This window comes from Oncorhynchus masou, chromosome 28, assembly GCF_036934945.1.
Source record: "Oncorhynchus masou masou isolate Uvic2021 chromosome 28, UVic_Omas_1.1, whole genome shotgun sequence".
NCBI lineage: Eukaryota > Metazoa > Chordata > Actinopteri > Salmoniformes > Salmonidae > Oncorhynchus > Oncorhynchus masou.
Genome location: NC_088239.1, coordinates 5,859,924 through 5,872,423, shown reverse-complemented (window position 1 = coordinate 5,872,423; position 12,500 = coordinate 5,859,924). Strand labels below are relative to the sequence as shown.

At 48.3% G+C, this 12,500-nt stretch overlaps 1 protein-coding gene and 1 long non-coding RNA gene across 2 annotated transcripts in view; both read right to left on the bottom strand.

Moving 5' to 3' along the window:
* Positions 1-7,926: 7,926 nt before the first annotated feature.
* Positions 7,927-12,500, bottom strand: part of LOC135517119 (uncharacterized) — a 30,836-nt gene continuing 26,262 nt past the window's right edge. Inside the window, exon 2 of the long non-coding RNA XR_010451993.1 lies at positions 7,927-8,163. This is a non-coding gene — a long non-coding RNA (uncharacterized LOC135517119). The remainder of the gene's footprint in view (positions 8,164-12,500) is intronic.
* Positions 9,049-12,500, bottom strand: part of LOC135517118 (calponin-3-like) — a 29,115-nt gene continuing 25,663 nt past the window's right edge. Inside the window, exons 6-7 of the mRNA XM_064941146.1 lie at positions 12,254-12,400; positions 9,049-9,899 (exon numbers count right to left, since the gene is read on the bottom strand). Coding sequence (XP_064797218.1) covers positions 9,534-9,899; positions 12,254-12,400 — 513 coding nt within the window. The 3' untranslated portion in view covers positions 9,049-9,533. The remainder of the gene's footprint in view (positions 9,900-12,253; positions 12,401-12,500) is intronic.

Sequence of the window (12,500 nt, the reverse complement as noted above, 5' to 3'; positions counted from 1 at the left end):
TGCTATCCATTTTGTCACCAAAGACCCCATATACTACCAACCACCACGACATGTATGCTCTCATTGACTGGTCCTCGCTACATATTCGTCGCCAAACCCAGGTCAAGTTCTGCCTTATCTCATCTCACTTGTCACCATAGCAACACCCACCTGGCTACCTAAACTTAGCACAAAAAAGAAACGTCCTCTCACTGTCAACTGCGCTTATTTTCAGAAAACTTAACATGTGTAAACATTTGTATGAACATAACAAGATTCAACAACTGAGACAAACTGAACAAGATCAACAGACATGTGACTAACAGAAATTGAACAATGTGTCACTGAACAAAGGCGGGGTCAAAATCAAAAGTAACAGTCAGTATCTGGTGTGGCCACCAGCTGCATTAAGTACTGCAGTGCATCTCCTCCTCATGAACTTCAACAGATTTGCCAGTTCTTGCTGTGAGATGTTACCCCACTCTTCCACCAAGCCACCTGAAAGTTCCCAGACATTTCGGGGGGGAATGGCCCTAGCCCTCACCCTCCAATCCAACAGGTCTCAGACGTTGAGATCCGGGATCTTCATGGGCCATTGCAGAACACTGACATTCCTGTCTGGCAGGAAATCACGCACAGAATGAGCAGTATGGCTGGGGGCATTGTCATGCTGGAGGGTCATGTCAGGATGAGCCTGCAGGAAGGGTACCACATGAGGGAGGAGGATGTCTTCCCTGTAATGCACAGCGTTGAGATTGACTGCAATGACAACAAGCTCAGTCCGATGATGCTGTGACACACTGCCCCAGACCATGATGGACCCTCCACCTCCAAATCGATCCCGCTCCAGAGTACAGGCCTTGGTGTAACGCTCATTCCTTCGACAATAAAAACAAATCCGACCATCACCCCTGGTGATACAAAACCAAGACTCGCCAGAGAAGAGCACTTTTTTCCAGTCCCGTCTGGTCCAGCGACGGTGGGTTTGTGCCCATAGGCGACGTTGTTGCCAAATGAGATGGTTTGGGATGAGCTGGACCGTAGAGTGAAGGAACAACATGTCACGCGCTCGAAGGCTCCCCAGCGTGGCGCGCTCCTGCCACCGTCATTACGCAAACCTGCCCCCAATCACGCGCATCAACGATTATCAGACTCAATCCCTTTTTTATTACCTCCCCTACATTTGTCAGTTCCCCATCTCTGTTCTCCGATGCTGCAGTGATTGTCGTTTGTCGTTGTGTATCCGTGAGCTGACACTGTTTCTGTCCTGCTCTTTGTCTGTTCCTAATTAAATATCAACTCCCCATACCCGCTTCTCGTCTCCGGCGTCGGTCCTTACACAACAAGTGCTCAACAGATGTGGGAACTCCTTCAAGACGGTTGGAAAAGCATTCCAGGTGAAGCTGGTTGAGAGAATGCCAAGAGTGTTCAAAGCTGTCATCAAGGCAAACTTTGAAGAATCTCAAATATAAAATATATTCTGATTTGTTTAACACTTTTTTGGTTACTACATGATTCCATATGTGTTATTTCATAGTTTTGATGTCTTCGCCATTATTCTACAATGTAAGAAATAAAGACAAACCCTTGAATGAGTAGGTGTGTCCAAACTTTTGACTGGTACTTTATGTCAGAGGTTACCTCTGAGCCTCTTACTAATTGGCAGTAAAACAGAGGAAGTCTTACTTCTCACTTTATGACCCCCAGAATAAATCTGAGGTATTCACCATCTGACTGGGTGAAATACTGACTTCACTGTTCGGCCATGTTGTTGTTACTAACTCATAGTGTGGTGGTTGGGCCGTACCGAAACCAGTGGTGGTTGGGCTGTACAGAAACCAGTGGTGGTTGGGCCGTACCGAAACCAGTGGGGGTTGGGCTGTACAGAAACCAGTGGGGGTTGGGCTGCACAGAAACCAGTGGGGGTTGGGCTGTACAGAAACCTGCACAGAAACCAGTGGGGGTTGGGCTGCACAGAAACCAGTGGGGGTTGGGCCGTGGGGGTTGGGCTGCCAGAAACCAGTGGGGGTTGGGCTGCACAGAAACCAGTGGGGGTTGGGCTGTACAGAAACCAGTGGGGGTTGGGCTGTACAGAAACCAGTGGGGGTTGGGCTGCACAGAAACCAGTGGGGGTTGGGCTGTACAGAAACCAGTGGGGGTTGGGCTGTACAGAAACCAGTGGGGGTTGGGCTGTACAGAAACCAGTGGTGGTTAGCACGCTAGGCTAGTGAGAGGCATAACAGACGCTATACTCCTTCACCAGAGGCTGTGGGAGAACTTTAGTACAGCATCCTATGTAGAAGGTGATGACATGCTTTGGTCCTTCAAGCCAGACGATGGACACTGTAGCAGGATGTACTTGTATCTTGGATGTGACCCATGACCCTAATATCCTGCAGCCTTTTAGTACTGGTTGGGGTGCAAATGACAGTTGAATAATTACTTTGTATATGTGTATTGTTAACAGCCTTCCACTGGATCTGGTCTGGGATCAGGGCCTTGGCCTCCTCAGCAGGGGATGGATTTGGTCTGGGATCAGGGCATTGGCCTCCCCAGCAGATCTCATGATGAGTAGCAGCCCGTCAGCTGCAGGAAATGGTCCACACACACACACACACACACACACACACACACCTAGCCTCCATTTGTCTCTCCCACGAGCCTGAAATCTATTCTCCTTCACCCACCCCCATTCCTCATCTCCCCCATTCCCAGGAGAGGTGCTTTGAGTCACTGCACAAGGAGCAGCTAGCTGGAGCTCTCAGCTAATAAAGTCCAGACCTCAGGGAAAGGCTCAGTCTCCCTTTCTATTGTCATTGGAGGAAACCAGCCATCCATCAGGTGTCATTAGATCCCAAACTGGGATCACATTTAATTTGTATTATTGTATTTAACCTTTATTTAACTGGCAAGTCAGTTAAAAGCAAATTTGTATTTACAATGACGGCCTACCAGGTAACAGTAGGCCAACAGCTAGCTGCTCCTTGTGCCATGACTCAAAGCACCTCTGCCTTGTTCAGGGGCAGAACAACAGATTTTTACCTTGTCAGTTTGGGGATTTGATCTGGCAACCTTTCGGTCACTGGCCCAACACTCTAACCACGAGGCTACCCGTCACCCCAACGTTACCTACCGCCCCAACATTACCTACCGCCCCAACATTACCCACTGCCCCAACGTTACCTACTGCCCCAACGTTACCCACTGCCCCAACGTTACCCACTGCCCCAACGTTACCCACCGCCCCAACGTTACCCGCCGCCCCAACGTTACCTGCCGCCCCAACGTTACCCGCCGCCCCAACGTTACCCGCCGCCCCAACGTTACCCGCCGCCCCAACGTTACCCGCCGCCCCAACGTTACCCGCCGCCCCAACATTACCTGCCGCCCCAACATTACCTGCTGCCCCAACATTACCTACCGCCCCAACATTACCTACCGCCCCAACATTACCTGCTGCCCCAACGTTACCTGCTGCCCCAACATTACCCTGGAGAACCACTCCAGTAATATGAAAACACTAGAAATAGATACATGAATGAGTTATTGTTGTCTTTGAACATTATGGTCATTATTTTAAAGAAACATGCACAGTTTGTAACGTGAGATGAAGACAAAAGCAGTTTAAAACTACAACTCCTCTGTTTGAATCCTGATGAACTACTTTTAAGTAGGATTCAAATGGAGGGTCTGTGGTTTTAAACTGCGCGTGATCCTTCTCTGTTCCCTATTCAAGTCATTGGTAAACCTCCTCAGGTTACAGTGACTGAGCAAAATACAACACAAATATGGACATTAATCAAGACCGGATGGAAGCCTCTTAAACACTAACAGTCCCATGACTAACCAAGGTTACTCCACACTGTGTTAAACACCTTCAGTACACAGGCTGTCTGAGCAGGATCTGTTGAGGTGTGTGAGCTTTTGTGTGCGCGTGTGTGTGTGTGTGTGTGTGTGTGTGTGTGTGTGTGTGTGTGTGTGTGTGTGTGTGTGTGTGTGTGTGTGTGTGTGTGTGTGTGTGTGTGTTTGTGTGTGTGTGAGTGAGTGTGCGTGCGTGCGTGCTTGAGTGAGTGAGTGAGTGAGTGAGTGAGTGAGTGAGTGAGTGAGTGAGAGAGTGACATATTTCCCTCAGATTACACAGATCCACAAAGAATTCGAAAACAAATTTAAATTTTGAAAAACTCCCAGAGCAGCAAGATTTGTGACCTGTTGCCACGAGAAAAGGGCAACCAGTGAAGAACACACACCATTGTAAATACAACCCATATTTATGCTTATTTATTTTATCTTGTGCCCTTTACCATTTGTACATTGTTAAAACACTGTATATATATATATATATAATAAGACATTTGTAATGTCTTTATTGTTTTGAAACTTCTGTTTGTGTAATGTTTACTGTTAATATTTATTGTTTATTTCACTTTATATATTCACTTTATATATTATCTACCTCACTTGCTTTGGCAATGTTAACACATGTTTCCCATGCCAATAAAGCCCTTGAATTGAATTGAATTTAAATTGAGTGAGTGAGTGAGTGAGTGAGTGAGTGAGTGAGTGAGTGAGTGAGTGTGTGTGTGTGTGTGTGTGTGTGTGTGTGTGTGTGTGTGTGTGTGTGTGTGTGTGTGTGTGTGAGAGAGAGAGAGAGGGGTCGGGGGTATCTAGACAGTTGCAGGACTGGTTGGGTGGAGTTCTGCCTTCCCTTCAAGTCCTTCCTACTGTGTTACTGCAGTAACCACCTTTTTTTGGACTGCATTCTCTTGAGTCTTGCGGTTTAATCTCGGATTCCACAGCTCTCACACAAAGCGCAGATTATTCCCAAGCAGCCAACTGACTAGGGATGAAAAAAGGAGACAACCAATGTCCAACACTAACCCTTTGCAGCCCCGTCCAACACACAGACCGTCACCCTCAGAACGGACACACAGTCAGTCACCCTCAGAGCTGATTCACTGAACTGTCCCTTTCCCAGAACTCAAGAGGAATGCTAGTTCACTCATCACTTCGCTTTCAGTTCAACCTTTCTTCTGCATAAGAAGCGAGAGCAGCAAGCTCCTAATTGAATTCAATGCTGTTTGACGTCTAATGTTTCTATGGATGCTGGAGGATCCACTAGTCCTCTGATCCCGCTAGTCCTCTGATCCAGCTAGTCCTCTGATCCAGCTAGTCCTCTGATCCCGTTAGTCCTCTGATCCAGCTAGTCCTCTGATCCAGCTAGTCTTCTGATCCCGCTAGTCCTCTGATCCAGCTAGTCCTCTGATCCCGCTAGTCCTCTGATCCCGCTAGTCCTCTGATCCCGCTAGTCCTCTGATCCCGCTAGTCCTCTGATCCAGCTAGTCCTCTGATCCCGCTAGTCCTCTGATCCAGCTAGTCCTCTGATACCGCTAGTCCTCTGATCCCGCTAGTCCTCTGATCCCGCTAGTCCTCTGATCCAGCTAGTCCTCTGATCCCGCTAGTCCTCTGATCCGCTAGTCCTCTGATCCCGCTAGTCCTCTGATCCCGCTAGTCCTCTGATCCGCTAGTCCTCTGATCCCGCTAGTCCTCTGATCCCGCTCGTCCTCTGATCCCGTTAGTCCTCTGATCCAGCTAGTCCTCTGATCCCGCTAGTCCTCTGATCCGCTAGTCCTCTGATCCCGCTAGTCCTCTGATCCAGCTAGTCCTCTGATACCGCTAGTCCTCTGATCCCGCTAGTCCTCTGATCCCGCTAGTCCTCTGATCCGCTAGTCCTCTGATCCCGCTAGTCCTCTGAACCCGCTAGTTCTCTGATCCAGCTAGTCCTCTGATCCAGCTAGTCTTCTGATCCCGCTAGTCCTCTGATCCAGCTAGTCTTCTGATCCCGCTAGTCCTCTGATCCCGCTAGTCCTCTGATCCAGCTAGTCCTCTGATCCAGCTAGTCCTCTGATCCCGCTAGTCCTCTGATCCCGTTAGTCCTCTGATCCGCTTGTCCTCTGATCCCGCTAGTCCTCTGATCCCGCTAGTCCTCTGATCCCGCTAGTCCTCTGATCCGCTAGTCCTCTGATCCCGCTAGTCCTCTGATCCCGCTAGTCCTCTGATCTGCTAGTCCTCTGATCTGCTAGTCCTCTGATCTGCTAGTCCTCTGATCTGCTAGTCCTCTGATCCGCTAGTCCTCTGATCCGCTAGTCCTCTGTTCCCGCTAGTCCTCTGATCCCGCTAGTCCTCTGATCTGCTAGTCCTCTGATCCGCTAGTCCTCTGTTCCCGCTAGTCCTCTGATCCCGCTAGTCCTCTGATCTGCTAGTCCTCTGTCCTGGTTGTTTATCGGCTTGTATCACCGACCAAGCCATCGGAACTGTTAATCAAGTTCTACGTTAAAATCAAATCAAATCAAATGTATTTATATAGCCCCTTCGTACATCAGCTGATATCTCAAAGTGCTGTACAGAAACCCAGCCTAAAACTCCAAACAGCAAGCAATGTAGGTGTAGTAGCACGGTGGCTAGGAAAAACTCCCTAGAAAGGCCAAAACCTAGGAAGAAACCTAGAGAGGAACCAGGCTATGTGAGGTGGCCAGTCCTCTTCTGGCTGTGCCGGGTGGAGATTATAACAGAACATGGCCAAGATGTTTTTTTTACCTTTATTTAACTAGGCAAGTCAGTTAAGAACAAATTCTTATTTTCAATGACGGCCTAGGAACAGTGGGTTAACTGCCTGTTCAAATGTTCATAAATGACCAGCATGGTCGAATAATAATAAGGCAGAACAGTTGAAACTGGAGCAGCAGCACGGCCAGGTGGACTGGGGACAGCAAGGAGTCATCATGCCAGGTAGTCCTGAGGCATGGTCCTAGGGCTCAGGTCCTCCGAGAGAGAGAAAGAGAGAATTAGAGAGAGCACACTTAAATTCACACAGGACACCGAATAGGACAGGAGAAGTACTCCAGATATAATAAACTGAACCCTAGCCCCCCGACACATAAACTACTGCAGCATAAATACTGGAGGCTGAAAATCATTCCTGAGACAGCATTAATGCAGGGGTTTCTTTCTTCTGGCCACACAAACACATACAAGCAAACGGAGAGACTAGCAGTTAACATTTTAAATTATTCATTTTAAAAATGGTAAACAACTAAAAGATCACTACATGATGTATGAAGGGACACGAGGAAATGTTATTTTCAGTTAATGGCTATGTCCATAACGGTATCTTCCATTCCCTTCAGTGCACTACTGTTGACTAGTGCACTACTGTAGACTAGTGCACTATTGGCCCTAGTGCACAGTGAATAGGATGCCTTTTCAGACAAAGCCTGTGACTTTCTTTTGCTGACTTGTTCTGCTTCTGAGACTGACTGTGGTTACATAGTGGTCTACAGAAAACTGTGGGACATCAATTCAGACATAGAGCTGCTTTCCAAAAAATCCCTCAAAAGTAAGGCACTATATTATAGAGAATAGGTTGCCTTTTCAAACACAGCCCTGGTTTATAATTAGACGTGGTGATAAATAGAGTAGGAATGAAGGGGGTATTAAGAACATGAGCCCTGCTGGTTTTGGTTCCAAAACCACCTCTCTGACAGAACCCAGTGAGGGCATGAAGTCAGAGTTTCGACAGCTCAGGAAAGGTGTCCCTCAAGGGTCGATGTTAGGGCCGGTCCTTTTCACACCGTATATTAATTATGTTGGTGAACATGTTAACTGTATGACACAATCGTGCCTCTAAAATTGAGAATGCTTTGCAGGATTTGCAACTGGCTTTGGATGCCGTTCTGAAACAACTCTTCCACCTGAAACTTAAGCTTAATGCCAGAAAGACTCAGTACGTCGTTTTGTCTAACCTCAAAGCAGACAAATGGAGTCATTTGCAGATTTGAACTTTAAATGGCCAATTGACCAGAAGGGTATATATTCTTGTAAGTACCTAGGCAGGTATGTAGATGAACAGCTGCATTTCAAACAGCACATTGAACATTTTGACAAAGAAACTGAAGATGAAATTAGATTTTTATTTTTATAGGAACAAATCTTGATTTTCTATGTCAGTTAGGAAAGATCTTGTGCGACGGCCATTTTATTTATCTGTGTTGGATTCATAACTAATGCAAGACCACTCACCCATCCCTGTCAACTATATAACATGGTGAAATGGCCCTCACTTCCTACCAGAAGGCATTGGTACATATTTGTGTACAAGGCAGTGCTTGTAATTTTTATTTTTTTTACCTTTATTTAACTAAAAAGGCAAGTCAGTTAAGAACAAATTCTTATTTTCAATGACGGCCTAGGAACGGTGGGTTAACTGCCTGTTCAGGGGCTGAACGACAGATTTGTACCTTGTCAGCTCAGGGATTTGAACTTGCAACCTTCCGGTTACTCGTCCAACGCTCTAACCACTAGGCTACCCTGCCGCCTCTACACTCTAACCACTAGGCTACCCTGCCACCTCTACACTCTAACCACTAGGCTACCCTGCCGCCCCAGTAAAGCAAATAATACTCCTTACATGTATTTTCTCCTGACCATCACCATCACCATCCTACAGTCTCCACTCTCAGTCAGTTCCTAGGGAAAGGACAGAAATGGGGAAACAATCCTTCTCCTACAACATTTCTTGGACTTTGAACAAACTACAAAATACTTTAAAACAGGAAGAGATGGTGCCGCTCGCTGCCTGAGTTTAACACTGATAGAAAAGGGAATGTAATTGACCCTTCTAATAGTGTTTAATGTGTTGTGTTGTGTGTGTACACTGACTACTTCCTGCTGATTTCTTGCCAGGTCACGATCGGGGAAAAAGAAGAGGTTTCTAACCTCAAGGCTATTTTCCTGGTTAAATAACATGGTGTGATAAGATTAGCCATACTGTATGCAATACAAGCAGAACATTCTGGTTTGGTCATCTGGTCTCATGAAAAAGCCATTAGAACACACTCACTTCAGGATTCCAGGAAAAAGCTAAAATGGTCCATTTGGTTGAGATTGAAACCTGCTAAAATGAAATAGATTCAAATCTCCTGACTCCTCAACATTTTCCACTCACTTTGAAAGTAATATTGGTCCTTTTAGGTTGGCTAGGAGATGGGTAAACATTTAAAAAGGATAAAAGCGGCTGGTTAACCTTTTAATTTTGATTGTGTGAATTCCTTTAAAGGGATGAGTCAATGAGTAAAGCAAGTCTGGGGATAAAAAACATGAAATGATACAACATTTACGTCCACAATGTCCCATACCTCAAAATGTAACAGTCGATTTAGAAGGAATGTTCTCAATCCTAATATCGCACAACCTAAACACTGGATCTCAGGACATTACATGCTTTAACTGTCTGAAACCACTGCTGCTCATAATGGAAGAAGAGATGAGAGGAGGTGAAGAAGTAATGAACTCAAGGCAATATTTCCTCTCTTATGCTTCAATTTAAAAACAACAATAAAATGAAGTCTACCGAGGTAAAAGACTGGATCTGTTTGTCGTGGATAAAATACACTGTTTAACTGTTCCGTCTAGCGGCTAGTATGGTGGAGCCGGATTAGCCTGGCAGCACAGACAGATCTGGGACCAGGCTAGTGCCGGATGGCCCTGAGGGGACAGCCCTAATAGTCGATGCCCTGGTCGACCTTGTTGTAGTGGGCCACGTCGCTGTATTCGTCCTCTTCATGATAAGCCACTGGGTACTCCTCCCCCCCTCCCTCGTGGAGGGACTCCTCAGCCTGATAGTCACTGTCGCTGACCTCTGAGCAGTTGGTGCCCAGGCTCCCGTCGGCATGAATGGCAGGCTCGGCGGGCGAGCCGCAGTACTTGGGGTCGTACACCTGGCGTCCTAGGCCATATGCGCTCATGCCCTTCTGGGACGCTGCCTTGTTGGTGCCCATCTGCAAGGATATGGTGGAGTTGTCCACTTGCTGCACCTGCTTGTTGTCGAAGACGTCACGACGCGTTCCCGGGCAGGACATACCGGCCTAGGAGAGGAGCGGAGAAGAGGGAGGACAGGGACACATTTAGGAGATTTCCAAGAAAACAGTGATAAGGCAGGAATATTGACCTGGATGGTCTTCCTCAAGACAACTGTGAGTATTATGTATATCAACAATGTGATTATGGTGATGTGCAAAGTATATCTAGACTCCCCCAACTCCCTGTTACTCCCGGTTACACTCCCCCAACTCCCTGTTACATTCCCCCAACTCCCTGTTACATTCCCCCAACTCCCTGTTACACTCCCCCAACTCCCTGTTACACTCCCCCAACTCCCTGTTACCCCCAACTCCCTGTTACACTCCCCCAACTCCCTGTTACATTCCCCCAACTCCCTGTTACATTCCCCCAACTCCCTGTTACACTCCCCCAACTCCCTGTTACACTCCCCCAACTCCCTGTTACACTCCCCCAACTCCCTGTTACACTCCCCCAACTCCCTGTTACACTCCCCCAACTCCCTGTTACACTCCCCCAACTCCCTGTTACACTCCCCCAACTCCCTGTTACACTCCCCCAACTCCCTGTTACACTCCCCCAACTCCCTGTTACATTCCCCCAACTCCCTGTTACACTCCCCCAACTCCCTGTTACACTCCCCCAACTCCCTGTTACACTCCCCAACTCCCTGTTACACTCCCCCAACTCCCTGTTACACTCCCCCAACTCCCTGTTACACTTCCCCAACTCCCTGTTACATTCCCCCAACTCCCTGTTACATTCCCCCAACTCCCTGTTACACTCCCCCAACTCCCGGTTACACTCCACCTACTCCCTGTTACATTCCCCCAACTCCCTGTTACATTCCCCCAACTCCCTGTTACTCCCTGTTAAATTCCCCCAACTCCCTGTTACTCCCTGTTAAATTCCCCCAACTCCCTGTTAAATTCCCCCAACTCCCTGTTAAATTCCCCCAACTCCCTGTTACATTCCCCCAACTCCCTGTTACACTCCCCCAACTCCCTGTTACTCCCTGTTAAATTCCCCCAACTCCCTGTTACATTCCCCCAACTCCCTGTTACATTCCCCTAACTCCCTGTTACATTCCCCCAACTCCCTGTTACACTCCCCCAACTCCCTGTTACTCCCTGTTAAATTCCCCCAACTCCCTGTTCCACTCCCCCAACTCCCTGTTCCACTCCCCCAACTCCCTGTTACACTCCCCCAACTCCCAGTTACACCCAGTTAAATTCCCCCAACTCCCTGTTCCACTCCCCCAACTCCCTGTTCCACTCCCCCAACTCCCTGTTACATTCCCCCAACTCCCTGTTACATTCCGCCAACTCCCTGTTACATTCCCCCAACTCCCTGTTACATTCCCCCAACTCCCTGTTACATTCCCCCAACTCCCTGTTACACTCCCCCAACTCCCAGTTACACCCAGTTACATTCCCCCAACTCCCTGTTACTTCCGGTTATATTCCCCCAACTCCCGGTTACATTCCCCCAACTCCCTGTTACATTCCACCAACTCCTTTGTTACACTCCCCCAACTCCCTGTTACACTCCCCCAACTCCCTGTTACACTCCCCCAACTCCCTGTTACATTCCCCCAACTCCCTGTTACATTCCCCCAACTCCCGGTTACATTCCCCCAACTCCCTGTTACATTCCCCCAACTCCCTGTTACATTCCTCCAACTCCCGGTTACATTCCCCCAACTCCCGGTTACATTCCCCCAACTCCCTGTTACATTCCCCCAACTCCCGGTTACATTCCCCCAACTCCCGGTTACATTCCCCCAACTCCCGGTTACCTTCCCCCAACTCCCGGTTACACTGCCCCAACTCCTGGTTACACTGCCCCAACTCCCGATTTACATTCCCCAACTCCCGGGTTACATTCCCCAACTCCCGGGTTACATTCCCCAACTCCCGGGTTACATTCCCCCAACTCCCTGTTACACCGCCCCAACTCCCGGTTACACTGCCCCAACTCCCGGTCACACTCCCCCAACTCCCGGGTTACATTCCCCCAACTCCCGGTCACACTCCCCCAACTCCCGGTTACACTCCCCCAACTCCCTGTTGCATTCCCCCAACTCCCGGTTACATTCCCCCAACTCCCGGTTACACTCCCCCAACTCCCGGTTACACTCCCCCAACTCCCGGTTACATTCCCCCAACTCCCGGTTACACTCCCCCAACTCCCGGTTACACTCCCCCAACTCCCGGTTACACTCTCCCAACTCATTTGAGAGTGGCACTTGCTGGGTAGTTCCTTCCATTACATAGGTTCCATCATGGTTTCAAAAGGGGAAGTGGACCACTGTAAAAGCAACTGTGTGGTTTCCACCCGTAGACATACGAGTGGTGTTAAAATACATCATTGGTTTTACCTGGCTGGCTCCTTTGTTGGTGCCCATCTGCAGACTGATGGTGGTCTGGTCGTAAGGCTTGTCTGTCTGGGTCTTTGGGTCGTAAAGATGTCTCCTGGTCCCGTACGCTGTCATACCAGCCTGGCTTGCACACTTGTTGGTCCCCATCTAAACATGCAGGAACATAGAACCATTAGCTGAATAGGCCTATTACAGGTGTCTGACCTCTGACCTCCATTACAGGTGTCTGACCTCCATTACAGGTGTC